General features: G+C 51.2%; 9 protein-coding genes across 9 annotated transcripts; 4 read left to right on the top strand and 5 right to left on the bottom strand.

The window, feature by feature from the left end:
* Positions 1 to 147: 147 nt before the first annotated feature.
* Positions 148 to 1,880, top strand: N7515_008495 (putative spindle poison sensitivity protein Scp3; the record flags this gene model as incomplete). The annotated part of the gene is made up of 3 exons (XM_056669239.1): positions 148 to 262; positions 307 to 464; positions 546 to 1,880. 3 exons carry the CDS (start codon positions 148 to 150, stop codon positions 1,878 to 1,880), a joined length of 1,608 nt encoding a protein of 535 aa, XP_056519069.1.
* A 793-nt stretch (positions 1,881 to 2,673) lies between these two features.
* N7515_008496 (putative RSC complex subunit (RSC1)) lies at positions 2,674 to 5,436 on the bottom strand (the record flags this gene model as incomplete). The annotated part of the gene is made up of 5 exons (XM_056669240.1): positions 2,674 to 3,600; positions 3,654 to 4,904; positions 4,958 to 5,026; positions 5,076 to 5,238; positions 5,297 to 5,436. The coding sequence occupies 5 exons, from the start codon at positions 5,434 to 5,436 to the stop codon at positions 2,674 to 2,676; spliced, it is 2,550 nt and encodes an 849-aa protein (XP_056519070.1).
* A 701-nt stretch (positions 5,437 to 6,137) lies between these two features.
* N7515_008497 (ubiquitin-specific protease OTU1) lies at positions 6,138 to 7,121 on the top strand (the record flags this gene model as incomplete). The annotated part of the gene is made up of 1 exon (XM_056669241.1): positions 6,138 to 7,121. One exon carries the CDS (start codon positions 6,138 to 6,140, stop codon positions 7,119 to 7,121), a length of 984 nt encoding a protein of 327 aa, XP_056519071.1.
* Positions 7,122 to 7,255: 134 nt separating this feature from the next.
* Positions 7,256 to 8,852, bottom strand: N7515_008498 (serine/threonine protein kinase CDC7; the record flags this gene model as incomplete). Its single annotated transcript, XM_056669242.1, has 4 exons — positions 7,256 to 7,936; positions 7,992 to 8,052; positions 8,101 to 8,542; positions 8,606 to 8,852. The coding sequence occupies 4 exons, from the start codon at positions 8,850 to 8,852 to the stop codon at positions 7,256 to 7,258; spliced, it is 1,431 nt and encodes a 476-aa protein (XP_056519072.1).
* Positions 8,853 to 9,221: 369 nt separating this feature from the next.
* N7515_008499 (condensin subunit YCS4) lies at positions 9,222 to 13,076 on the top strand (the record flags this gene model as incomplete). The annotated part of the gene is made up of 5 exons (XM_056669243.1): positions 9,222 to 10,044; positions 10,096 to 10,219; positions 10,269 to 10,410; positions 10,457 to 12,847; positions 12,906 to 13,076. 5 exons carry the CDS (start codon positions 9,222 to 9,224, stop codon positions 13,074 to 13,076), a joined length of 3,651 nt encoding a protein of 1,216 aa, XP_056519073.1.
* Positions 13,077 to 13,436: 360 nt separating this feature from the next.
* On the bottom strand, positions 13,437 to 15,002 carry N7515_008500 (putative oxysterol binding protein (Orp8); the record flags this gene model as incomplete). Its single annotated transcript, XM_056669244.1, has 6 exons — positions 13,437 to 14,384; positions 14,441 to 14,500; positions 14,556 to 14,625; positions 14,679 to 14,718; positions 14,773 to 14,849; positions 14,926 to 15,002. 6 exons carry the CDS (start codon positions 15,000 to 15,002, stop codon positions 13,437 to 13,439), a joined length of 1,272 nt encoding a protein of 423 aa, XP_056519074.1.
* A 593-nt stretch (positions 15,003 to 15,595) lies between these two features.
* N7515_008501 (ubiquitin C-terminal hydrolase 37) lies at positions 15,596 to 17,046 on the bottom strand (the record flags this gene model as incomplete). The annotated part of the gene is made up of 6 exons (XM_056669245.1): positions 15,596 to 16,110; positions 16,159 to 16,334; positions 16,394 to 16,575; positions 16,625 to 16,724; positions 16,777 to 16,871; positions 16,921 to 17,046. 6 exons carry the CDS (start codon positions 17,044 to 17,046, stop codon positions 15,596 to 15,598), a joined length of 1,194 nt encoding a protein of 397 aa, XP_056519075.1.
* Positions 17,047 to 17,507: 461 nt separating this feature from the next.
* N7515_008502 (uncharacterized protein) lies at positions 17,508 to 21,429 on the top strand (the record flags this gene model as incomplete). The annotated part of the gene is made up of 4 exons (XM_056669246.1): positions 17,508 to 17,975; positions 18,037 to 18,185; positions 18,240 to 21,188; positions 21,246 to 21,429. 4 exons carry the CDS (start codon positions 17,508 to 17,510, stop codon positions 21,427 to 21,429), a joined length of 3,750 nt encoding a protein of 1,249 aa, XP_056519076.1.
* A 226-nt stretch (positions 21,430 to 21,655) lies between these two features.
* N7515_008503 (serum paraoxonase/arylesterase family protein) lies at positions 21,656 to 22,952 on the bottom strand (the record flags this gene model as incomplete). Its single annotated transcript, XM_056669247.1, has 2 exons — positions 21,656 to 22,582; positions 22,644 to 22,952. 2 exons carry the CDS (start codon positions 22,950 to 22,952, stop codon positions 21,656 to 21,658), a joined length of 1,236 nt encoding a protein of 411 aa, XP_056519077.1.
* Positions 22,953 to 23,126: the final 174 nt, after the last annotated feature.

Genomic DNA, 23,126 nt, shown 5'->3' on the forward strand with positions numbered 1-23,126 from the left:
TCTTCAACGTACTTTTAAGGTGTCGAATCTCCCCCACCGCCCGCCGAGTCTTGTCTTTCCCCTCTCTCCAATCTCCAAGCCCCTCCCACTTCTTACTTCCTGCAGGTGTCTTCCCGTCCATCGTCTCCTCGAACCAGTCATTCAGAGATGAGAGGTCGTGCACCTGTTCCGGTTACTTCTGGGGCGCAGCCCCAGAGTGGACACACTCGCAATCACTCGGGACTCGACGTTGCCCGCAGCCCGCCGAACCAGAGCAATAAGAGTAAGTTCTGAGAATTTCCTCCATTTCTGCTATTGTTTTCGAAGATCCTCTAACTAACCTCCTTCTCTTCGATCGTACAGACACCAAGCACGTTCCTTGCAAATTCTTCCGCCAAGGTGCCTGTCAGGCAGGCCCCGCTTGCCCATTCTTACACTCTACCGATGCCGGAATTGACTTTGCTCCATGCAAATACTTTGCAAAGGTATGATTTTAGCAGCCGGAGGTTTTTCTTTGTGGCAAGTTTTCCGAGGCAACCGGTGGTTAACGGACATATTGATTTCAGGGTAATTGCAAATTCGGCGCAAAATGCGCGTTGGCGCATATCTTACCAGATGGACGCAGAGTCAACCGGCCGTCTGGAAACATGGGAATGGGAAGCGGTCACCTCAATTTGGGCGGCCGTGTGAACCCTCAAGCCTATGTTAACCAGGACTCCGCCTTGACCAACTCGGTGCTCTCGCAACAGCGCATGAACGGACACGACCAGCCTCGATTTGCCCCGCAGCTCCCCCCGCAGGAGGAGTATGGGCCCCTGCCCGGGCAGCAACAGCCGACCTACGATGGAATTCCCACAATCGATACGGGCCTGGCCTCCGATGCCGGCTCCAAGTACGGGTCGCCCCCAGAGGATGTTCGATTCCCGATGTCGCCTAATAATAACCACCTTAGCGCTCTTGACGCGGGTCTTCCGGCTTCCTTCGACAGTCAGGGTATCTCTCATGCTGCGCGTTATGGTCCGGTGGCTGCTTCGATGCCCTCGCAGTTTGGACAGTCCCCGCCGGCTCAGAGACCGGGACACGCAGATGTTTTCCGTAACCTGCGCGACATTGGGTATGGCAGCAGCTTGCGCAAGCCTTCATCTTACATTGGATCGTCTCCTCCGGCCCCGGAAGATACGACTGGCACCCGTTTCATGCACTCTGCGCGTCCTGTCAAGCCACGCATGCTGTCCGCCAGTGTTCCTCGTCCCACGGCTCTTGAGGATTGGGATGAGAATTTCCCTATGGAAGAGGATTATCTGCCGGTCAATCTGCACGATGACGTCCTGACACCGCAGGAAAAGCTGCGCCGTCTCTCTCGTACCGACAACGACTTGAGTTCTAGCCATCGCAGCGGCTTTGGCATGTCAAGCACCAGCTTCTCTAAGACTGGTTCTCCCCTGGCGTCCAGCCCCTCCCGATTTGGTGCCCTCTTTGCCAAACAGCGTCAGCGCAAGGAAGAGGAGACTCACGGTTCTTCCTCTTTCCATATCGGCTCACCTCTGCGTGAGTCGTCGCTGAACCCGATCACCAGTCCTAGTCTGGGTCCCATTGGTGATCGCCGAGCTTCCCACGACGGGTCGCCATTTGTCTCGAGTCCTGGACGCCAGTCTTCTATGTCCATGATTTCCGAGCAACTCGGTGGCCTGTCTCTTCACCCTGGTTCTGCTCGCCAGTCATCGACTGGTCCTAGCGGGCGCCTCGATCGGCTCATTTCCTCTGACCGAATCATTCCTTCTCCTGTCAGCACAAGCAAGATTGAGGAGGAAGAGCAGAGTGACCTGGTTTTCGATATGGAGGAAGAAGTTGGCAACAAGCGAAACAGTGCCTCGTGGGAGAACAAAGAGAGCACTTCCTAAGCTCTCTTTGTTTCGAACCGATCCTCACGACTTGACGCCGAGTCCACTTTGGACATGTTTATATTCAACAAAAAACAAAAAGGCAAACAAAAACGGAGTATGGAGTTCAACGGGCATTAACATACAGGAGATACAACAAAAGGAAGGCCCAAGACAATACATCCGTATCTCTCTCACACACACACACTCTCTTTCGGGGTGAGAGAATTTCTCTGGCAAGAGACAACAAAAAGAAAACAAAAAAAGAAACGACAACCTCATCCCCTCTCATCATAGACTGGCATCGCCACATCATTCATGCTTTCCTCATTCCATTTACCCGGAATCATCTAGACCAGTCATATGTGTTTCTCATGGTTGGGCCCTATCTACTGTACTAATCTCTGCGTTTTTCTCTGTCTCTATTCGACTTCCCTGGACATCGCACTGCACCTGGGTTGACCGCCGACTCTTGCTTCGATCTGCCCTTGTTTCATGATTTGACGACCCGGCGATCTCTGGTGCTTCTTAGGTGTTTTCTCTATCTTCTCCCTTGTTCTTTGTTCCCTACTGTCGGAATAGGTGGTCCTGAGTTTCAGGGCTGCAGTATGTACAAATTGGAGATATGCAAATAAACAGATTCCATGACTCTTGCAGGTACTACCGTACTACGAAGATGTAGCAAGGACAAGTTTCAATAAAAACCATCCATTTGATGTTGTAACCTTCTAATCATACAAATTCCTAAGACTAATCAAACGCCCCAAAGACCACGCCTCTTGGAACCAGACCATAAAACCACCCAATATGTCCACTACTGACCCTTGCCGAGGTACAAAGCATCACCCTTCAAATTAACCGGTCCCTCCGTCGTAGACTGAGCCTGAATCTTTCTGGTCTGCTCCCTGGCCAGCGAATCCGCCAAAGCACCACGCTCACGTCCATCCACATCCACAGCACCGGACCGATCCCCAAGAGAATCAAGTAACTGCCCGGTACCGGTAACGACACGCTGCACCAACGTCTCAAAAGCCTTACCGGTCAGGCCCTGAACACGTGCAGCGAGATCCGTCTCGACATCAGCCTGATGACGTTTCGCCGCCTCTTCACGCTCGGCCTGCTCATCAGCCAGCTTGCGTTTCCTCTCTGCGACCTTCTTCTGGTGCCCCTCTTTGGTCGCCAGGTACTTCAGGGAGTGGCCGAGCTTCGGGTTTGAAGGCGGGACGAAATCCATCGGTGGCGTGGAGAAGAAGAGGACGCGGCCTTGGTCGTCGCAGTGGAACTGTTGGCGGATGTCCTCTGGGATGGCGGCGTTGGCTGCGTCGCTTAGGTGGAAGACTTCCACGGGGCGGGGAGCGTTGGGATTATACACTGATGGTGGAGCTTGCATACGGCTCTGGGAGTAGCCGGCGTAGGGTGGCTGGACTGCTGAGTAGGGCTGAGCCACTGGCGAGGCCTGGTATACGCCTGCTGGGGCTTGTGGCGTGGCAAAGTTGCTGGTGCGGCGTTGGAGGGAGGCTTGATAGGCTTGGGCTGGGGTCATTGCTGGGGCGAAGGCGGGTGAGGGCCGGGGAGAGGTGTGCATGGCCATTGGGGGTGCCGGTGAGTGTGATTGCAGTGCAGCAGCGGCTAGGCTGATGGCGGAGACGGGAGGCGCTTGGCTCAGTGATTGACGGGGTGCTACGGCCTGGGGCAAGGAAGGAGGAGGTGGGGATGGGGTAGGCTCAGGTGGTGGGGATTCCTAATGCTGTTAGCTTTTCCAGAACGGTCTTCTTAGTCGAATCTGGAACTTACATTCTCATCTCGTGGACGGCGGTGGACGGCGCCGACAACAGGGGGTGCATTGTCGGTTCCCCAGGTTGGCCGAGGGAGGTCATCGGTCTCCTTTGCATCCTCTTTCAGTAGGTGTTTGATTGGGCTAGGAACCTTCTTGATCTTGCGAGGGATATCGAAGAGATCCATCTCGTAGTCCTTTTCGCGCACTTCATCGGGAAGACAGCTGGCCCATGTCTTGATCTTATTCAACTTGTGTTTCTCCTCGTTATAGCGAGCCTCGCACACGTAGATCTCCTTATCCGGTGCGAGATCTCTTGGGCGGCCTCGGCTGTAACGGGTGAAGAACATGACGAAACATCGGTCCACGATCTCATCGATCCGGTGGTCTCGGTATTGTCCAGTCTTCACAACCTCGTTGGGATAGAAGTGCTTCTCGAAGTGATGGACAGTCTGCTCGGGGCGATAATACCAACATGCGTTGATCCATTTCTCTCCTTCAGAGTCCTGCCAGGTTCGGTAGATCTGTGCGACAATGGGCTTGGACACATCGTTCTGGTTCTGAATATGAACCCAGTCACCAACCTTCCACAGTTCACCGCGGTGGAGAATACCATCGGGCAGCGGGAAGCGCCCGTCTTCCATCAGGAACTCGCTGTCGGGCTTCTTCTTTTCTTGATCGGCTAGCTTTCGTGCCTCGATTTGCAGATCGTAGGCATCCTTGAAGATCTCGCTATCAGACTGGTTGTAAGCCTTGGCATTCTCGAACATGAGATCGAGATCGCGCATGAAATGGTCAACAGAGTTGTACTTCTTGCGCTTGGACTTGCGCTTGATGATATCGATGGCGATAGGTTCCTTGATCTCCATGTAGTAGTCGGGATAAGTGGCCTTGTCGGGGAGTCGTTCGAAGTGTGTAATCTTCAGATGACCACCGGCACCCTTGAACTTCCGGATACCCTTCAATATGGTCTTGATGCGAATTTCCATAGGCGTGTCCACGCGCGGAGGGCGGCCTCGTTTCTTGCGAAGGTCCGGTTCGTTCTTCTGAGCCATTCCACGCTTAAAGCCCGGCTTGGGACCGGGCTTCTTCCTTCGCCGGCCCTCATCCTCGGAGTCGTCATCCTCATCTTCTTCCTCCTCTTCCTCTTCCTCATCCTCATCCGGCAACGGATCAGCCTCGGGGATTTCTCCGAGATCGGGTAGTTCTGCCTGTTCGGCGGGGATCGTGCCCTGCTCAGCTAACTTTCTGAACTCGGCGGCAAAAACCTCCTAAAGACCGTCAGTTCAGTTGCCGGAGGGCAGGGAAGTATAGCCAGACGTACCTTGACAACAAGCGCATCTTCGTAGGCTTGTGACCTAGGCCTATTGTAGGTTTGCGCATTGTGTGGGATCTAGATCGTTAGTTAGCTAGTAGCGTCCTGGAGGGGCGCAAATACTCACCAAGGCACAGTCGCGAACAAATTCGGAGAAATGCTTATATTCTCGCTTGTTGATGCGCGCTTTCAAAATACTCAGAGCCATTGGCTCCTTGATGATCTCGTAATAGTCGGGCACATAGCGCTTGTTGACACTGCGATGGAACAATCGCGATGGATCATGGCCACTGCGCAAGATAACGTTAGCCACTGATCAGATATTATAGAGTTGAAACTCAACCGCACTCGTCTTCTCGGTAATCATAAATAGACAGGACCACATCCATCATGATTTTCCATAGCTCGGGGGTGATCGCGCCGTCATTCTCAATGGAGTTGACGGGTTGTCCGCGCGGGGGTTGCGACAGCTCTTTCTCGGACTCCATGTTGTTGGCGACAAGCGCGTTGCCACGCAAAATGTGGAGGTTTGGGCGACAGACTGGATCAAAGAAATGAAAGCCAGCAAGTCAGAATTTAAGTGAAGACAAGTAGGGAGCCCTGGAGACAGTTGGAGAATGTTTTACGAGCGCGTTTGAAGCAGCTGCTGAGTCAGCGGCTATTTTACGTTACATACGGTAATCTCGTGACATCTCGTGACAGAGGTCTTGCCCTTCACCTCAGTTCTCTTTTACATCGAGTCAACTTCAGATGATCTCTATCAGAATGAAACCACCCATTTGAGGGCTATGTGACAGACATGCTATAACAGCATACAGTGAAGGGGGTTGAAGTTATTCCGACTTTCGCATACTTACAGTAATGTAAGTATGCAGCCCTTCAGGACTGCTATGATTGGCCTGATATCTACAGGCGGCTACAGCTTGCTCTGTCTCACTCTGTTTGCGGTTCTTGCGACTTCAACATTCTTTTACCCGAACAAAGATTCACATATCAAGCACATAATTGCTTTGCTTGTTCTGCTTATGGGAGAAGAGGAAGCTATATATCAGCTTGCATTGCATCCAAGAATATACCCCACACGGGCAAATCGTCATATCTTTATCGGTGGACCTTGCCCCCCCATCACACTTCCCTTAGCTTCCTTACATTTGCCTCTTCTTGCCCTACACTTCTCTCACATTATAGAATGAGGATTCGAGTCCGTGGGCCATCAGGCCAAACAACTGTCACCTTGGACGACAGCGCAACTATCAGAGACCTCCAAGATCAAATTGCGGAGAAGACCAGCCTTCGTACCTTTGACGTTAAATACGGCTACCCTCTCAAGCCACTTGAGCTTGACACATACCAACCCGACCAACGCATCTCAGAAATTGGAATAAATCTGAACGGAGAGTCACTCATTGTCGCACAGAAGGAGGGTGCTAGTCGGGGCGCAAGCGATGATGCGACAACAGCACCCCCAGCGCCACCACAGCCATCGACATCGCATATACCACAAGAGAATGGCGCCGAAGACCCGCCAGAAATACCTTCCCCAGAACATGCCGGAACTTTTGTTCTCCGGGTGATGCCCGACGACAATTCGTGTCTGTTCCGCGCAGTGGGTGCCGCAGTCATGGGCGATATGGACACGATGGTTGAGCTGCGATCGATCGTCGCAGGCAGCATTCAGTCGAACCCAAAAGAATATACAGCCGCAATTTTGGGCCAAAAGCCGGATGATTATTGTGCCTGGATCCAGAATGAAGACTCCTGGGGCGGCGCCATCGAACTCAAGATTCTGAGTGAATACTTCAACATTGAGATTTGCTCCATCGATGTACAGACTCTGAACATGTTTCAGTTCAACGAAGGCGCACCTACGCGGTGTATCGTGGTGTATTCGGGAATTCACTACGATGTTCTTGCGTTGTCCCCCTCCAATCCGCCCTACACTCGTGCCAACCCACTAGCCCATGGTGACACCAAGATCTTCGAGGCGGTTGACCCTGTCGTTTTGGAAAAGGCTAAAGAACTGTGTCGGGTTCTTCAGGGCAAGCATTATTATACCGACACTTCTGGCTTCACTGTTCGCTGCAACGTCTGTGGAGGCACCTTTACTGGAGAGAAGGGTGCTACCAAACATGCCGCGGAGACAGGTCATTATGATTTTGGAGAGTCGAGATAGCATTACGCGTAGCATACTGTGTACATATATAGCCTGTCGTGAATTCATTGAAGCACATGATTTCTACTTTGTTGTCGTAAAATAATACATTGCATAGTGTATGGCATCAAATATCGTACAACTAATCTTGGGTCTCATAGCATGGCAACCTCATCGGCCTCGTCTGCCTCCTCCTCTTCTGCCGACTCAGCACTATCATCCGGATCCGGGTGGCCACCCCATTTCACATCATGGTGGACAGGATCCGTAAAGAATTCGTGCTGCAAAGCCTCCTCCGCACTGAGTCGCTTGGACGGATCTAGATCCATCAGTCCAGATAACAGGCGGGTTGCTTGTAGCTCGCTTTCCGTCAAATCTTCCACACAGCTGGACCATTTCACCAGCTTTTCCCAGCTGTAGCCTTTCTCGCCGATGGTTGGAATGTTGGTTTCAAAGATCTGACCGTGCATGGCGGCGGCCGCCTTCATGCGCCGGGTGCCGAAGATGCTTGACATCTCAATCATTGCATCGATATCGTCGGCAGAGTTGAAGAACGGGAACCGACGTCCCAGCAGAGTCAAAAGGATAACACCCACTGACCACATGTCAATCTTTGTGGTTTGTGAGGTGCATTTGAATAGAACTTCGGGGGCACGGAAGCCTCGAGTGCCAGCCCGGTTTGCACGTCGTGAAGGTCGTGAATCATTCTTAGGGTAACCGGCCGACAATCCATTCGTCGGAGGGTTCTTGGAGAAGTAGCTAGAAAGGATCCGGCTTCGCCGGGCATAGCTTTGGTGGGTACATAGACATGGACTGGCGTATTCTGAACCTTGGCGCTATTGGTACGAAATTAGTAAGTAGAACGACGTACTACGCAATTCTGAATCATACCTCTGCAAGCCCAAAGTCAACTAGGACACCTTGTTTCAACTCTGGGTTGTAGAGGAAGTTGCTAAAAGCTATTAGTATGGTTCAAGATAATGCCGGAAGGCATACTCACGTCGGCTTGATATCACGGTGAAGAATCTCATGATCATGGACCGCGTTCAAGGCAGTCAAGAGAGATAGTAGATAATGGCGCATGTCTGCAACCATGAATGTGCGGTATTGAATACGAAAGTCGGTATGTGGGAAATAGGGCAACACAGCGACCACTTGATCCTGATATCGGAAAGCAGTGATCAGCGGGCAGACAGAACTGCATCCCCGGAGATCATGTAGCAATTCCAACTCGTTCTGAATACGGAGCGGGCTACTTGTAACATAGATCTTTTTCAAAGCGACATACTTCGCCTTCTTCCGCCCAGCTTGTTCGCCCTCGACCCGTCGTCGTTTGGATGGAGGCTCTGTGTAGCTGTCTTGTGCGGATGTCAAGACATCCCAGTCGTTCTTGTGCGCATCATAGTGGAGGTCCTCTGCTTTGTAGACTGTGGAGAAGGTGCCTATACCCAAGATTATCTCATCAGCAAATGTATTCAATGACAGCAACAGCTAGAGTCTCATACCTTCTCCAATCCTGTTCACCAATCGAAACCGATCTGAGATCCCTGGGAATGTATTCTCAAGCTTCTTCATATCCTCTCTGACCGACTCGTCCACTTCCTCTTCATAGTCGCTCTCCTGCGGAGCGTCGCTTTGAGACACTACTTCATCATCCTCTCCCAATGAATATTTGTCTTTCAACTGCGGCTCTTCTGCGGAATCGTTGTGCTTGATCTCAAAGATATCCGGAGCAGCGTGAAGAGCTGACATAGTGACAATACGGATAGACGTTTGGGAAGTTCAGCTCCAAGTTTGAAGCTATAGGAAATAAAGTGGTAAGGTAAATTCCAGTGAAGTCGTGACGCGCTTTAGTCAAAGTAGAATGTTCTTTGCCGGCAATTGCCAAAATAACCATAACGCGGACCGTCATTACAGGGCGGTAACAAACTTACAATACATTTGCTAGGCAAATCGACCGATACAAGGCGGTAAGACGGGTGTCTTCAGGACTAGCGGTAAAATCGTGACCGACCTTACTAAGGACGACCCGAAAAGGGCAAAAGCCAAACAAATGGAGCTTATCAACAAATCGGCTTTTCTCCCCGCTTTCAACCTCTTTTTCCGCCAACACCCAACAACATGGAGGACAGAATACAATTCAACATAAATGAATCGCTCAAGTATTACCTGAGTGATCCTGCTTCTATTCCTACCCCTGATGCGGACCCGGAACTGCTGGATTGCGAATCGGATCCCGACCAAATTTCGCCCGCGCTGATTGACAATGTCCTGAACCCGATCGTGGATGCCATCGCGGAGAACCCGGAAGGAATAACGCGAGCATCATTGTTTGATTCGCTACAGTTTTTATTAAAGTGCGCCCCGGTCCCTTCCCAACTTGCCCATGGAGGCTGGCGCCCGCCTGGACTCGAATCTGACGAACCCTTTCACTCTTGCAGATATGCGACCCTTCTTCCCGCGAAGTATTTGAGCAAACTCTTGGATTTGGTTGTTTCCGGTCTGTCGGTGGAGGCAGATATTATCCATGGAGACCTTGAATCCGAGGACCAGGATGCCATTCAACACCACAAGCAGCTTCTGGAAATGTACGGGTTCCTTCTCCAGTGGGCCTTGTCCGCTGTTGAGGTTAAGGCAGCAGAAAAGCCCACCGATGCGGCACCCGTGCGGAGAGGCGGACCGAAATCCAAGAAGTCTGCCAATAGTGGGCAGTGGGATTGGACTCCACAGATCCAAATTTCCATGGAGACCATGTGCAAGGTGATGAAGCTCAAACTAGGACGCATATTTCTGACCACTTCGGATCGTGACACCTTTATTACCCTTTTCACACGAACAATCTACCTGGTTCTCGAGAGCGAGCAGCGGGTAAAGAGTATGGCCATCCGCATGCATGCTTTCAAGGTCCTTTGCATCGCAGTCAAGCACCATGGTCAGGCATTTGGTGGGTATTCTAGTACAAATGTGGACTGAGGCATAGCTGACTTCGGTGCAGGAGCTCAAACTTCCATTGTACAGAGCTTGACTTACTTTGAGCATCTCTCTGAGCCCATGGCCGAGTTCCTCCACATTTTGGCGGAGCAATACGATTATCCACAGCTTTCTGATGAGATTCTCAAGTAAGTCTATATCAGGAGAATTGGCGAATATCTGCTAACGGATGCATAGGGAGCTTGGAAACAAGGAGTTCAACTCAAACGACACAAGAGGTCCTAAGTCTGTATCGACCTTCATTATCAAACTATCCGAACTGGCTCCCAGATTGATCATCAAACAAATGACTCTTTTGGCCAAACAGTTAGATAGCGAGGTATGCACCATACTCGGTTCTCCAAGCGCTTCGCTGACAAGTGCAGGCATATACACTTCGTTGTGCAGTCATCGAAGTCTGCGGCAACCTCATCTCCGATCTCAGCCGGCAGGAAGAACGCAGTGATAATTATAAGACCCAGATTAACGCATTTTTCGACGTTCTAGAGGAAAGATTCCTCGATATCAATCCTTACTGCCGCTGCCGAGCGATTCAAGTATTCATGCGAATCTGCGACTTGGAGCAAAAGTTCCCTAAAAGGCGACAGGCCGCTGCGGAACTTGCCGCCAGAAGTTTGGAGGACAAAAGTAGCAACGTACGACGCAATGCGATTAAGCTACTGTCCAAACTTGTCTCGACACATCCATTCAGCGTTATGCATGGCGGGCAACTAGCCCTCAAGGGGTGGACCGAGAGACTCGACGCGGTTGACGCCGAATTGAATGCCTTGCGACCTCCTGAGACGCCTGGCTTTGAGGCAGGCGACATGACTCAAGTTGACCCTGAGTTGTTGGACGATGCTACACAGCTACCAGATGACTCTCCCTCCAAGGCACCTCGGATGAGCGAGGAAGAGAAAGCTGCCGCTGTGCGGAAAGCTGCAGAGCAAGCGGCAACATCCGAATTGATGACGCGTCTTCAACTGACGAGGAAATACTATAATGAGGCCATTCGATTCATCGAAGTGCTTCACTCCGGGTCAACCATCGTCACACAGTTGCTTTCGTCTCGGAATAAAAGCGAGGTTATCGAAGCCATGGACTTCTTTGTCGTCCTGGATGCGTACAAGGTTGAGACTGCCCGGAGTGGAATTCGTCGTATGCTGCGTTTGATTTGGACCAAAGGCAACAGCGACGAAGGAAAAGGTGTCCAAACCCATCTCATTGATTGCTATAAGGGTCTGTTCTTCGATGCGCCTGGTTCTTTCACTCCCAACGATGCTGCAAACTATATCGCCCGCAACATGATTAGTTTGACTTTCGGTGCAACCCCTGCGGAGCTCACCTGCCTCGAGCAGTTGCTGAGCACCATGATGAAGGCTGGAAATGTATCAGACGCTGTTATTGCTAAGCTATGGCAGGTGTACGGTATCCAGAAGAAGGAGATCTCACGGACGCAACGCAGAGGTTCGATCATTGTCCTCGGCATGTTAGCCCTGGCAGATCCGGAAATTGTGGTTAAGGAGATTGAGGCCATGCTGCGCATCGGTCTGGGTAACTTGGGAAGGGTTGACCTCGTTCTCGCCAAATACACCTGCATTGCTTTGCGGCGCATGATCCCCGGGCGCCAAGCCAAGTCGAAGGAAGTTGTTGGAATTCCTAAGCTCGCCAGCGATCACTCTGTGCTGCTCAAGCTGGTAGCCATGCTGGAGATTGAGACAGCTAGCAAGGAATGGTACGGAGTGGCAGAACACGCGCTCAACGCCATTTACGCCTTATCTAAACACCCCGACGTTATTTGCTCCGATATTCTTCGACGGAAGACCAGATTTGTCTTTGCGCCACACCTTCAACAACGCCCGGCATCCTCCCACGCCTCTGTTACCGGAGAAGAGGAGCAGCAGCGACCCGGGACCGCATCGACCGAGGGCCAGGATTCCAAGCCTAAGCCAGCGTCCGCTGCACTCTCACAGCTGCTGTACGTTGTTGGCCACGTTGCAATCAAGCAAATTGTACATTTGGAGCTGTGTGAACTCGATTTCAAACGCCGAAAAGTCGAACAAGAGAAGAACAAGGCAGCCGCTGCTCCTCAAAAGGAAGACGATGCCGACGCTGACGAGCTTGATCTCATCGGCGGTACGACAGAAGACGACTTCCAAGACGCGATGGCCCATATCCGAGAACGTGAGCTACTCTATGGGGAAAACTCTCTCTTGGCCAAATTTGGCCCGCTGGTAGTGGAGATCCTTGCCAACAATAACTCCTACCCGGACCGTGACCTTCAGGCTTCTGCCACTTTGTGCATTGCGAAGCTCATGTGTGTGTCTGCCGAGTACTGTGAGAAAAACCTACCGCTGCTCATCACCATCATGGAGCGGTCCGAAGACCCTATCGTCCGGAGCAATGCTGTGATTGCGCTGGGCGATATGGCCGTTTGCTTTAACCACCTCATCGACGAAAACACCGACTTCCTCTATCGTCGTTTGAACGATGAGGATGCTTCTGTCAAGCGTACATGTCTCATGACCCTCACCTTCCTCATCTTGGCTGGTCAAGTCAAGGTCAAGGGACAGCTAGGCGAGATGGCGAAATGTCTGGAAGACGAAGACAAGAAGATCGCTGATCTGGCTCGTATGTTCTTCACGGAATTGGCAACCAAGGACAACGCCGTGTACAACCACTTTGTCGATATGTTCAGTCTGTTGAGCGCAGAGCCCAACTTGGATGAGGCCTCTCTCCGCCGCATCGTCAAGTTCTTAATCGGCTTTGTCGAGAAGGTATGTTATATTTGAATTTCTGTTTTCTAACTAATGAAGTGTACTAATGTCGCACCAGGAAAAACACGCTCGCCAGCTGGCCGACAAGCTCGCCGCTCGCCTTCCTCGATGCGAGACAGAGCGACAATGGAACGATGTTGCGTATGCTTTGTCTCTTCTGCCGCATAAGAACGAGGAGATTGCCAAGACCGTCACTTCAGGGTTCAAGGTCGTCAGCGCCGGTGCCTGAGTCTGGCCTTGGGATCTGATATGGATTTATGGATTGATGTATTTGATGATTGGGTTTCTGGCGGCGTTGGGGTTCGGGTTTGGAGGGCCTAGTCCATTGTATAAATTTCCTGAATAAGACTTAATCGTTCATTCGTTCCATCGCATAACCGCAGTGAAATGGCATTGCCTGGAGCTATCCAGGAAACAAAAGTCTAAAGAGTGATGTCTAAGTATATGAGCAAAGTAGCGAGAACCAAAGAGTTCGCAGATCAAACCAAAAGGCAGAAAAATGAAAGACGCGCCGAGTTCGATGTTTGGGATGGTCGCATGCCAGATACGCCGCCTTACTGAAAGGAAATACAAAATCATACATGTGAATCTACGCGCCCTGCACTGTACTCTCAGTCAACGCAAACTCGCCCGAGCGAATGCCCTGTAGAACCCTCTGTCCCTCCTCCGTAAGCTCCGGCTTACCCAGCGGCGTGACAGCCCCAGTGAAGAAGCGCGGATTCCACTCAACGCCCTTTTCTTTGCGCTCCGCAGCCCGCTGCCGTTGCCGTTCCTCAATATCCTGCTTGAGCTTGGTGGCCTGGCTGAACTGCTTATCGACGATGGCAGTCGTGACATCCGACCAGAACTTCAATGATTCATTGGAAAGCTGTTCTTCATCTGGCGGCAGATCCTTTGTGACGGGGTGGAGCGGGGTGATATCGATGAGAAGACGCGGTTCCTTGGATCCAGTCGGAGTGAAATAAATCTTGCCATGCCAGGAGCCGGAGATGCGAGCAACGATGTCAGCCTCTGGCACATCCTTCAGTCGAGTGATCTTGTCCTTGTCCGGGTTATAGCGGAAGATCACGCCCTCGAGCTTGTTCTGTGTCCGGCCGATCCAGCCTTCCTCCATATACTGCAGAATCGCCTTTAGGCCTGTCTTCGGGCAGGTGACGTAGCATGTGTCGGCGACTGTGACTGACAGCGCCCCGCGCAATATCCCTCCCAGGTGCGCGTCTGGGTGAGTCAACTGGTATTCTTCATTGTCTCTCTTCTCGATGTTGACGAAGATTCCGAGGTTATGCTGGCCGGGGCTCACACGGATGCTGGTGCCGGTGAACTTGGCGCTGATCTGATCGAACCCACGCGCTGAGACGCCTCGTTCGGGGCAGTCAATGTAGAAGGCCGAGACTGGGGGGTGGTGGGAGGTCTGTTCGGTGAGATAGCACACTTTGACTTTCTCATTGCCGTCGGTTACGGTGGAGGATCCGTTGGTTGCTTTGATGCCCGGGAGGTTCGCTTCTTCGGGAATGTTATCGTTGACGTCCCAGCTGCACTGAGGGGTTGTTAGCAACGGGATTGCCAAAGTATATGCCCACCGGGTATACTTACTCTGAAGAATTCACCCAGTGTTGAGTTGTATGGTTTGCAGGGTTTCCCTTTGATGTATTTCTACCCACATGATCAGCAAGTAGTCCGTTTGATTTCCCAGCAAGCCCAAACATACCAAATCCTTGGTAAACCAAAACCGCAACACCTCCAACATCCGACCTAGCTCATCATCCGATTTGCCGATGCTGTAGCTCCTGGGTCAGCACACAAGCCACCAAACATGGGCACATTTGCTGACCTCGCAAAGGTCTCCGGTCGATCAAGGTAATGCCAGTATTCTTGCCGCCATCAGTCAGCTCCGAACACCCCGCGAACAAGGAACAAGAACCTACCCAGGTTCGGTCGAGGCTCCAACAGTTGCGCCGGCAGTGAAAATCGAACGGAAGCAATATCCGCCACACCCACGAACCTAGTTTCGTCATGTTAGCGTCTGGGTGCGGAGCGCCACGGTGAGGGGTGCATGGTGGAGGAAGGGGTTTCCATACTTTCGAAGGATGGAAAGGAAGGTTTTCAGTTTTGAGGAGTCGTCTGGAGCCTTTTCAGGCACGGGAGTCGCTGACATGTTTGTTTCGAGTGATGAGGATTGGAAAAGCAAAGAGAGATGGGTTCAAGTGGCAAAGCGAGGGGTTGCTCTTATGGTCTCGTGGCTTGCCGAGACGAGGATCTTCTAGAAGAGTCAAAAGTACCAGCAAAAGAAGACTCAGAAGAGTCGCGTAGTCGTCAAGATCACTTATTCAAGTAGTTAAATAAGGAAAATGGAGATTTGAAGGTATTCGAGAGAGAAGTGGAAGCTCCCTCCCAACAACATTCGAGGCGGTGACGTGTGAGCTAATTTTATTTTTTTTATTTTTTTTTTCTCGGTGGAGTTGTTCTCTTTGAAGGTGATATATCTTATGGAGGTACTATCCTAACCATACTAACTGATATCACCATGACTATGGTGTTATGAAGGTATTCAATGGCTGCCTAAATCCCTACGGCCTACAGTTGAAGCTCCGAAAGAGATACTACGTCATTGGACAAGCGATAAGGAAGAGACACAAGATAAGTGTCTTGGTATATTACAAACATGCTTCATGTGCAGTAGAGAAGGGGGAATAGGGGGGATATCAGCGGGAATCAAATCATGTCAAGCCAAGCCAACATCAAGGCCAATCAATTGCCCACGAGGGTGGATAATTCCTGCAGCCGTTTCTTCTGCGCCAAACGTCGCAACCACGTTCGTACTGCCGGTCCATAGTCAAATCGTCGACCGGCTGCGTGCTCGTCATCTGATCGGTGGGATTGCTGCTCTTCACGAATACGTGCTCGAAGTTCCCACTGCCCGCCGATTAGGGTCTGCTGGTACTCCTTCAACTTGTCCTCTGTACATGTCCGATACTCATCGAGGGTATCTTGGGGGAGTACCACTGCATCGATCTCTTCGCGTGTGAGGGACAACGAGGGCTCAGGGCCGATTATCGTATCAGCCTGGACAATGGGATCGGTGGCACGTCCATTTAAGATCTCCAGGGCTCTCACGTTGGTGGCCAACTCCTTGATGAGATCAGGTAGAGGGTCGCGCACGAGTCCCAGAATCGAGAACTCAATCTGACCTTCTTCGTATGCAGCCATTCGGTCCAAAAGATTAGGCTTGACCAGTTCCAGCCAGTCGTGTTCAGAACATTCCCCTACCAGAGTCAGCCAAAGTCATCCCGACTTGCTCACGGTGGACATACCAAGTGCCCGTGGTTGACGCTCTAGACCGTCGAACTTCCACAACTGGCCCATAACAGGCATAAATGCGATAAAGTGGAAGGTGGCATCTGACTCCTCATCGGCATCGTCTTTACCCTTTCTCTTGACAGATGCTTCAGTCTTGAGCTGCATATCTGAATTGAGAATATCCATTTTCCTAAGATCAGATCAGTATTGGAGAAAATCAACAGAAGCTTAGGGCCATTTTTTTTATACCGTGCAAAAGAGTTGTGTATCCTCTTCACAAACTCAAAGTTGTTGATGGCATTCCCACGCAAGGCTGGGGTGAAAGACATAGTAAACTCCTTGAAGGACTTCAAATTCTCTCCTAAATCGATATCTGGGATATTGTTAACAATGTTCAGTAAGGCCACACTGGCACAAGCATTATTGGCAGTCTGTAGTCAATTAGCAGATAATCTATCGACTGAAGAAGAGATGATTGACCTGGTTTGCGAACCACAATCCGTCCGGACAAGTGACTTCTTGCTTTCCATCCTCGTCTTCACGCCAGCGGAAGAGAAAGATCAAGCCGTAAACAGGCTTACTGTTTGGTATTAGTTTTCAGATCTCTGTCCACAGCAGCCCGAGCAACATACTCAAGCAAGGCCATCATCTCTTCGTCGAGGGAAACGACTTCTTGGACCTTGACGCCTTTGACCCCAAATTCCCGTAGCATGACGTTGAATAAAGCCTGTAACACACATGAGCGACGCACGGGTCACTACTTTAAGTGAACATACCGGTTCGGATTCAATCTCGCAGAATCCACTCCAGCTGTCTTTATCCAGACGGGTTGCAGGCTGGCAGATCTCATCGCTTAGATCTTCAGGGTTTGTCAGGCGGCGCCTTTTGACTCGAGGACCCATTGTGAGATATGTTAGGGTCAGAGCTACCCAGAGGAGCTGTATAGAGCTTCAAGATGAGATTGAGAGCTGAAGCTATGATGAAAAGGGCCCTGGGATGATAGCTAGGCTGCTCACTTCAGTGTTGAAGGCAAAAAGATGTAGATAATAGAAGATAAAGCTTCAAGTATAAATTGTTTAAAAGGTGGAGTGTAGACTGTAGAATGTAGATTCAGGTGACCTTCAGGTGACCTTCAAAGAGGTACTCCGTAATGTCGTGTACGTCGTGGGTGGGCCGAGCTTCTTCCGACGCGCTTCCCGCGTCTCCAACTTTTGTTTCTTTTCTTTCCCCACGAGATTGCCACAGCTTAGGACTTCGCCTTACGCCGCGTACAGCTTTAACAGCATCGCCATTGCTTTGCTACCTCTAGCTCTACCTACCTTCTATTACCTCTTGCGCACAGCTCCGGCGCCCACAGCATGCCATGAACGGCACTCCCCTCCTCTCGTCTGCCTTTCCGCAGACGCCTAAAACAATTCCTGGAACCGAAAGGAGGAAGCTCTTTGAAACTCCGCGATCACAGCCTCGAGAGAATCGTCTGCGGACGCCACGCAGATCGGCGACGAAATCACCTTCGAAGCTGTCAAAACTACCACCTCCCGCGAACGATGTGCCACTGATCCCCACCAACCTAATCGATGCTCCCTCTCAACGACTCTATGTCGTAGCTATATACATTGCTCTGAACGCATGGCGCATTTACGAGTCCTTGACCGCATCCGATGATCTGGATTCTACTTGGCTGTTGTTGAAATGGGCTACGCTAGATGGAATCTTCTTGGTCGGGCTGCAGGCTCTGCGCATACCTTGGTTGGAGTGGGCATTCCCGACCACGCTCACTCTGTTCTTACTGCACGTCGTGGGAAATGTCTTCTTGATGTTCCGCATCCCGGTATGTCTTCCTTTTCCTTCAATTTTCTCTTTTGGACGACCCACCCTTGCTAACAGTACAGATTCCCTTGGGCGCCTGGCTCTCCGGACTAGTAAAGGTGGCATATGACCGCGAACTGTCTATTTCCGAGCGCAGGGTCAAGCCTGGCGATATCATTCACAATTCGTCCTTGATCTTGGGAAGGCAGATCGTGCACATTCTGCCAGAGGGGTGAGCCTTCATCCTATCTACATATCGACGAGATCATGCTGACCTCTTATATAGATCCGCCATTCTCAATCCGGATCGGAACTCGCTTTGCCTTGATTCTCAGCAATCTATAATCGATCTGCCCATCCGTGTCAACCAGACCGACCCAGTCTTGATCGAAGTTTTGCGTCTGGATCTCAACACTGGCGAGAATGAAACAATCACCATTCCGACCAAGCAACTGAAAGCCCTCAAAAAGCAGGCAGAGAAGAAACATGCTCCGGGGGAACTCCACCGAGATTTGCTCTTCCCAGTTCGCAAGACTGGTGTCTATCGTCTTCAACGAGTAGTTGATGAGTCTCAGCTCGATGTTCACACGCGAACATTCGATGCGCTGGTGGTTTCCTGCCCGCGCGCATTGATCAAAAACTCACACATCGACAAATGCAAGGGCGAACTATCTAACTTCAAGTTGGAGGTGGAAGGCACGCCTCCGTTGAAGATCAAATACAGTCGCCAAGTCAATAACCTCGATCGCGGATTCTCGGTTCTCAACATTCAGCCGGACAACCTGCGCTCTCCGCTGCTCAATGGCAGGACTACTGCTGCTCTCTATAGCATCAACCAGCCCGATGTTTCGTGGGCCCAGAGCCAGAAGATTGAGGTTCCCTTGAATGAATCATTGAATGACGCAGGAGAATGGTTCTACACCGTCGAGGAGGTTCATGATGCCATTGGCAATGTAGCCAATTATTCAACCCTCTACCATGAAGGAGATCGCCCGTCCACCAAGTCACACTCTCAGTGGTACCAATTCTCCGTTCACGAGCGCCCGCAGCTGTCATTGCAGAGTTGCAATTCTCAAAATCCGCTACAAGTTGCCAAGGGTGATAGCACGAGGTTCCCCCTCAACTTCCACCCCGACGGACGTGCATACTCGAGTGATGGTCCTTTCTCGATCGGGTACTCGTTCACAGGCGTCACAGAAGTAACAGCCCAGGAACAAACTGCCGAGCTCAAGCACATGAACCAGACTTTGGATATCAAGGAGCCTGGTCTGTATGCCTTGACCTCGGTCTCTACCAAGTTCTGCTCCGGAGAAATCCTGGAGCCTTCATCTTGCTATTTGCACAACCCGCCTGAGCCTGAGCTGGCAGTCAAGACTGAGAAAATCTTTGACCGCTGTGCCAACAACGCTATCGGATTACTCGTGGATCTGGACCTGACGGGATCGCCTCCTTTCTCTCTGCGCTATAGCATTGAGAGCTCCAAGGGGGTCGTTTCCAAGGTACAAAATATCGAGGGAATGCGTACACAGCTCGATTTCACACCCTCAGAAGCCGGCTCATACACCTACCGTTTCTTGGACCTTGAAGACGCCGTCTACTCGCCGCGCACTCTCAAGCTACCCGCGCTTGAGCAAGACGTGAAACCACCGGCTTCCGCTCATTTCGTGTCCAGACAACTGAGATCCGCCTGTTTCGGCGAGACTGTTCCTGTGGAAGTTGCTTTCGTTGGAGAGGCCCCATGGACCTTGCAATATGAGATCGTTCACAACGGCAAGCGATCGAAGAAGACACTGGAAGCCGATACTGATGTGGCAACCATCACTACTGACAGACTGGTCAGCGGTGGTGAATACACCTTGTCGCTCACCAGCGTCAAGGACAAATCTAATTGCAAGCGGACTCTCAAGGATACCCTCAACATTGAAGCCCGCTCACAGCCCCCGCATGTCTCTTTCGGTCAAATTGATAAGAAGAGGAGTGTGTTGGCCTTGCAGGGCTCCCAGATTGAGATTCCTTTGAGGCTGAGTGGCGAGCGCCCTTGGACTGTCAAGTACAAGGTTGACGACTCTGAACCCGTCCAGAAAATCTTCTGGGATGCAAATAGTGTCCTCACCGTGGACAAGCAGGGACTTTACACGATCACGGAAGTCTTTGACGTCGGTTGTCGCGGAAATGTGGATGAGTCTGCAAATGATTTCGAGGTCTCCTGGATTCCACGGCCTCAAATCACTGCCCTCGACGGTTCACCCATCGGAGCCGCCACAGAATTTGCCAAGGCCGAGGTCTGCCAAGGCGACGATGATAGCCTCGAGGTTCGACTGTCAGGCAACCCTCCGTACAACCTTCAATATGAGAAGCGGCGCAAGGCGGAACGTGGGGGATTCTCTGCAGCGAAGCCCCGCGCTTTGAAGTCTGCTCTTGCTGTGACTTCGATGGAAATGGATACCTCGGAGGCTGGAGAATACAGCTACAAGTTCACGCAAGTCGGCGACAACCTCTACGATCACGATCCCGAGAGTAAACCTCTGGTCGTGACACAGAAGGTGAACCCGCTGCCGTCTGCCAAATTCGACCAACCTGGCCATGTCTTTGGCTTCTGTCAGGAAGACATCAACGGCGAGGAATCGATTCCGATCACCTTGGAGGGTGTCCCACCGTTCTCACTGGAGATCAGCATCAAACACCACTCAAACGCAAAGCCGGAGATTGTCACCATTCCCAAGATCAATTCTAAACGCCACAAGCTGCTGATCCCTCGTCGTCATCTCGACTTGGGGCAGCACCAAGTCAGCATCTACAAGGTTCGCGATTCACGCGGATGTCAAAAGACGACTGACCTTGATGCCTCTTCGGTGCGGGTTGCCATTTCCGACGTTCCCACCATTATCCCACTTGAGTCCAAGGTGGACTACTGCGTGGGTGAACGACTTTCATTCTCTCTGTCCGGTCATGCACCATTCGACGTGTTCTACACCTTCGACGGTGCCAAGCGCAAGGCCACTTCCCAGACCACCAACTTCCGTCGTATTGCCGAACTTCCCGGTGAATTCACCATCAATGCCGTCAGTGACGGAGCCAGTGGAAAATGCAAGGCCCACAAGGACATCACCAAGATCATCCACCCGATGCCGAGCGTACGGATCAGCAAGGGCAAGGAGTCAGTGGTGGATATTCACGAGGGTGGAGAAGCCGAGCTTCACTTTGAGTTCTGGGGCACGCCACCATTCGAATTCACGTAAGTCAATATCTCATCCCCCCTCAGTCTATCGGGCAGTCTGCTAACATCCAACAGATACATCCGTAGCTCGAATGTCCGCAAGGGGAAGAAGTCGGAGATCCTTGATATCAAGCACGACATTTCCTACGAAAACTTCAAGACCATCAAGACTTCTGATGAGGGAACTTACGAGGTTGTTGCTATCAAGGACAAGTTCTGTTCCTTCTCTGCCCAGACCCCGGGCAAGTCGGACAGATGAAAAGAATCCAACGATGTGATGAACGGGGTGTAATACTTTGGTTTCATTTTGTTATTTACGTCCTTTTGGTTTTTCTTTTTCTCTACTGTTTGCATTGCAGCGGCGCCAGTTTCAATTTTCAGATCTTTAAATGCTTGTCAAACTAATTCACCTCTGTATTGATATGCTGCCTTCTGATGTGGAATAAGACAACACAACTCCAAATTGACATCAACCTAGAGATCCCTCACAACTCGACCGGCACAACCAGAATCCTCTCCGACATAAACCCAGTAACAAACAACCTTGCCAACTTCCTCCCACCCTCATTCTCAACAGGAATCAAAACAGCAGCACTAGCACTCCTTATCCTGCTCCCATCATCCTCAAACAACAACCTCTTCTCCCACACACCAGTACCCTTATTCAAACCCATATACCAAACCTGCACAGCAGCCGTAGCATCCGGATCCGTAGCCTGCGAAACCGCCTTAACAGCCTGCGAAATCCCCGCAACCACAAACCCACTAGCATCATACCCCTCAGCGCCATACGGATCCTCATAGTAACTCGGATTATCCGTAAGCGTATCAAACGAAACCGTCGTATGAACCGAGATAGACCTATTACCCTCCAAAGTGCCTAAGTAAAGCTCACCACCCATAGCACTAGAAATGACGATTTCCTTCTCTGTGCGGCCGTGACCTAGACCATTGTTATTGAACAGACCAGTCAATGCAACCGAGACATCAATAGGACCATCTTTGCTCAAATCCGCAATCTGGACATGGATGATATCCGACCAAGTAGCTTTGCGCCAGACATCCTCGACCAGACGCATGGGTCCATCACGGTAAAAGTGGTCATTGGTAACATAGAACGAAACCGGGCTTTCAGCGTAGATATCGTTAGGGGTTTTGATGAGCGGGTGGTTGATAGAGCGGATATGGCGAGCAGAGCCGGAGTCTAGGACGTGGTGGAAGAGCTCGATTTGCGAGTTGGACTTGTTAATACCCTTAGGCTTCTCGCTGGCTGTGTAGTCCGGGTTCGGGATATGGTTGACAGCGAAGATGTAGACAGCGTCTGGTCGTTCTGGATCTTCGATGACGTCGATTCCGTGTGTTATGAATGGGCCTTTGAAGTCTTCGAATGACAGGCGGGTTGATTTCAGTGTCTGTTTTTCCCTTTAATATCTAAATCTTTGCTATTTATGTCCTCTTGGTGGGAAAACTTACCCTGGGATCAATGACATGGATCGAGCCTTGTGCTGATACAGGGACGAAACTGCCCAGCGGAGGGAACCATTTGAATCGCGTGTTCCGGTCATCTTCGCAGGCTGTGAATAGCAGGTTGGCTGGACGGTAGTGGTGTAAATCCTCGCAGTGAGTTGTGTCTTCGATGTAAAGTGGCACTTGGCCTTCGGCCAGAATTGTCGGGTTGGGAGTTAGGAAGATTCCTGTGATTCGGATGAAATGGCCGATTGGACCAGCTAGAAAGGCGACCAGGGCGACGAGGCCGAGGCTAAATGCGGTGCCGAATGCCATGCCGTCGTAGAGGTGTTGATTCTACGGCAGAGTCAAATACGATGAAGAATTGGATTCTGAGGTCATGAGACTCACAGTTAAATACCCGAAACATTATGGAGACATCCCCTCAGTTGAGGCCTTGACCTCGGCGATCAATGTCTATGAATATTCGATGTGAGGCCTCAGCTCCAA

The sequence above is a fragment of the Penicillium bovifimosum genome (genome assembly GCF_028826915.1).
Source record: "Penicillium bovifimosum strain IBT 22155 chromosome Unknown utg000006l_segment0_segment0, whole genome shotgun sequence".
Classification (NCBI taxonomy): Eukaryota; Fungi; Ascomycota; class Eurotiomycetes; order Eurotiales; family Aspergillaceae; genus Penicillium; species Penicillium bovifimosum.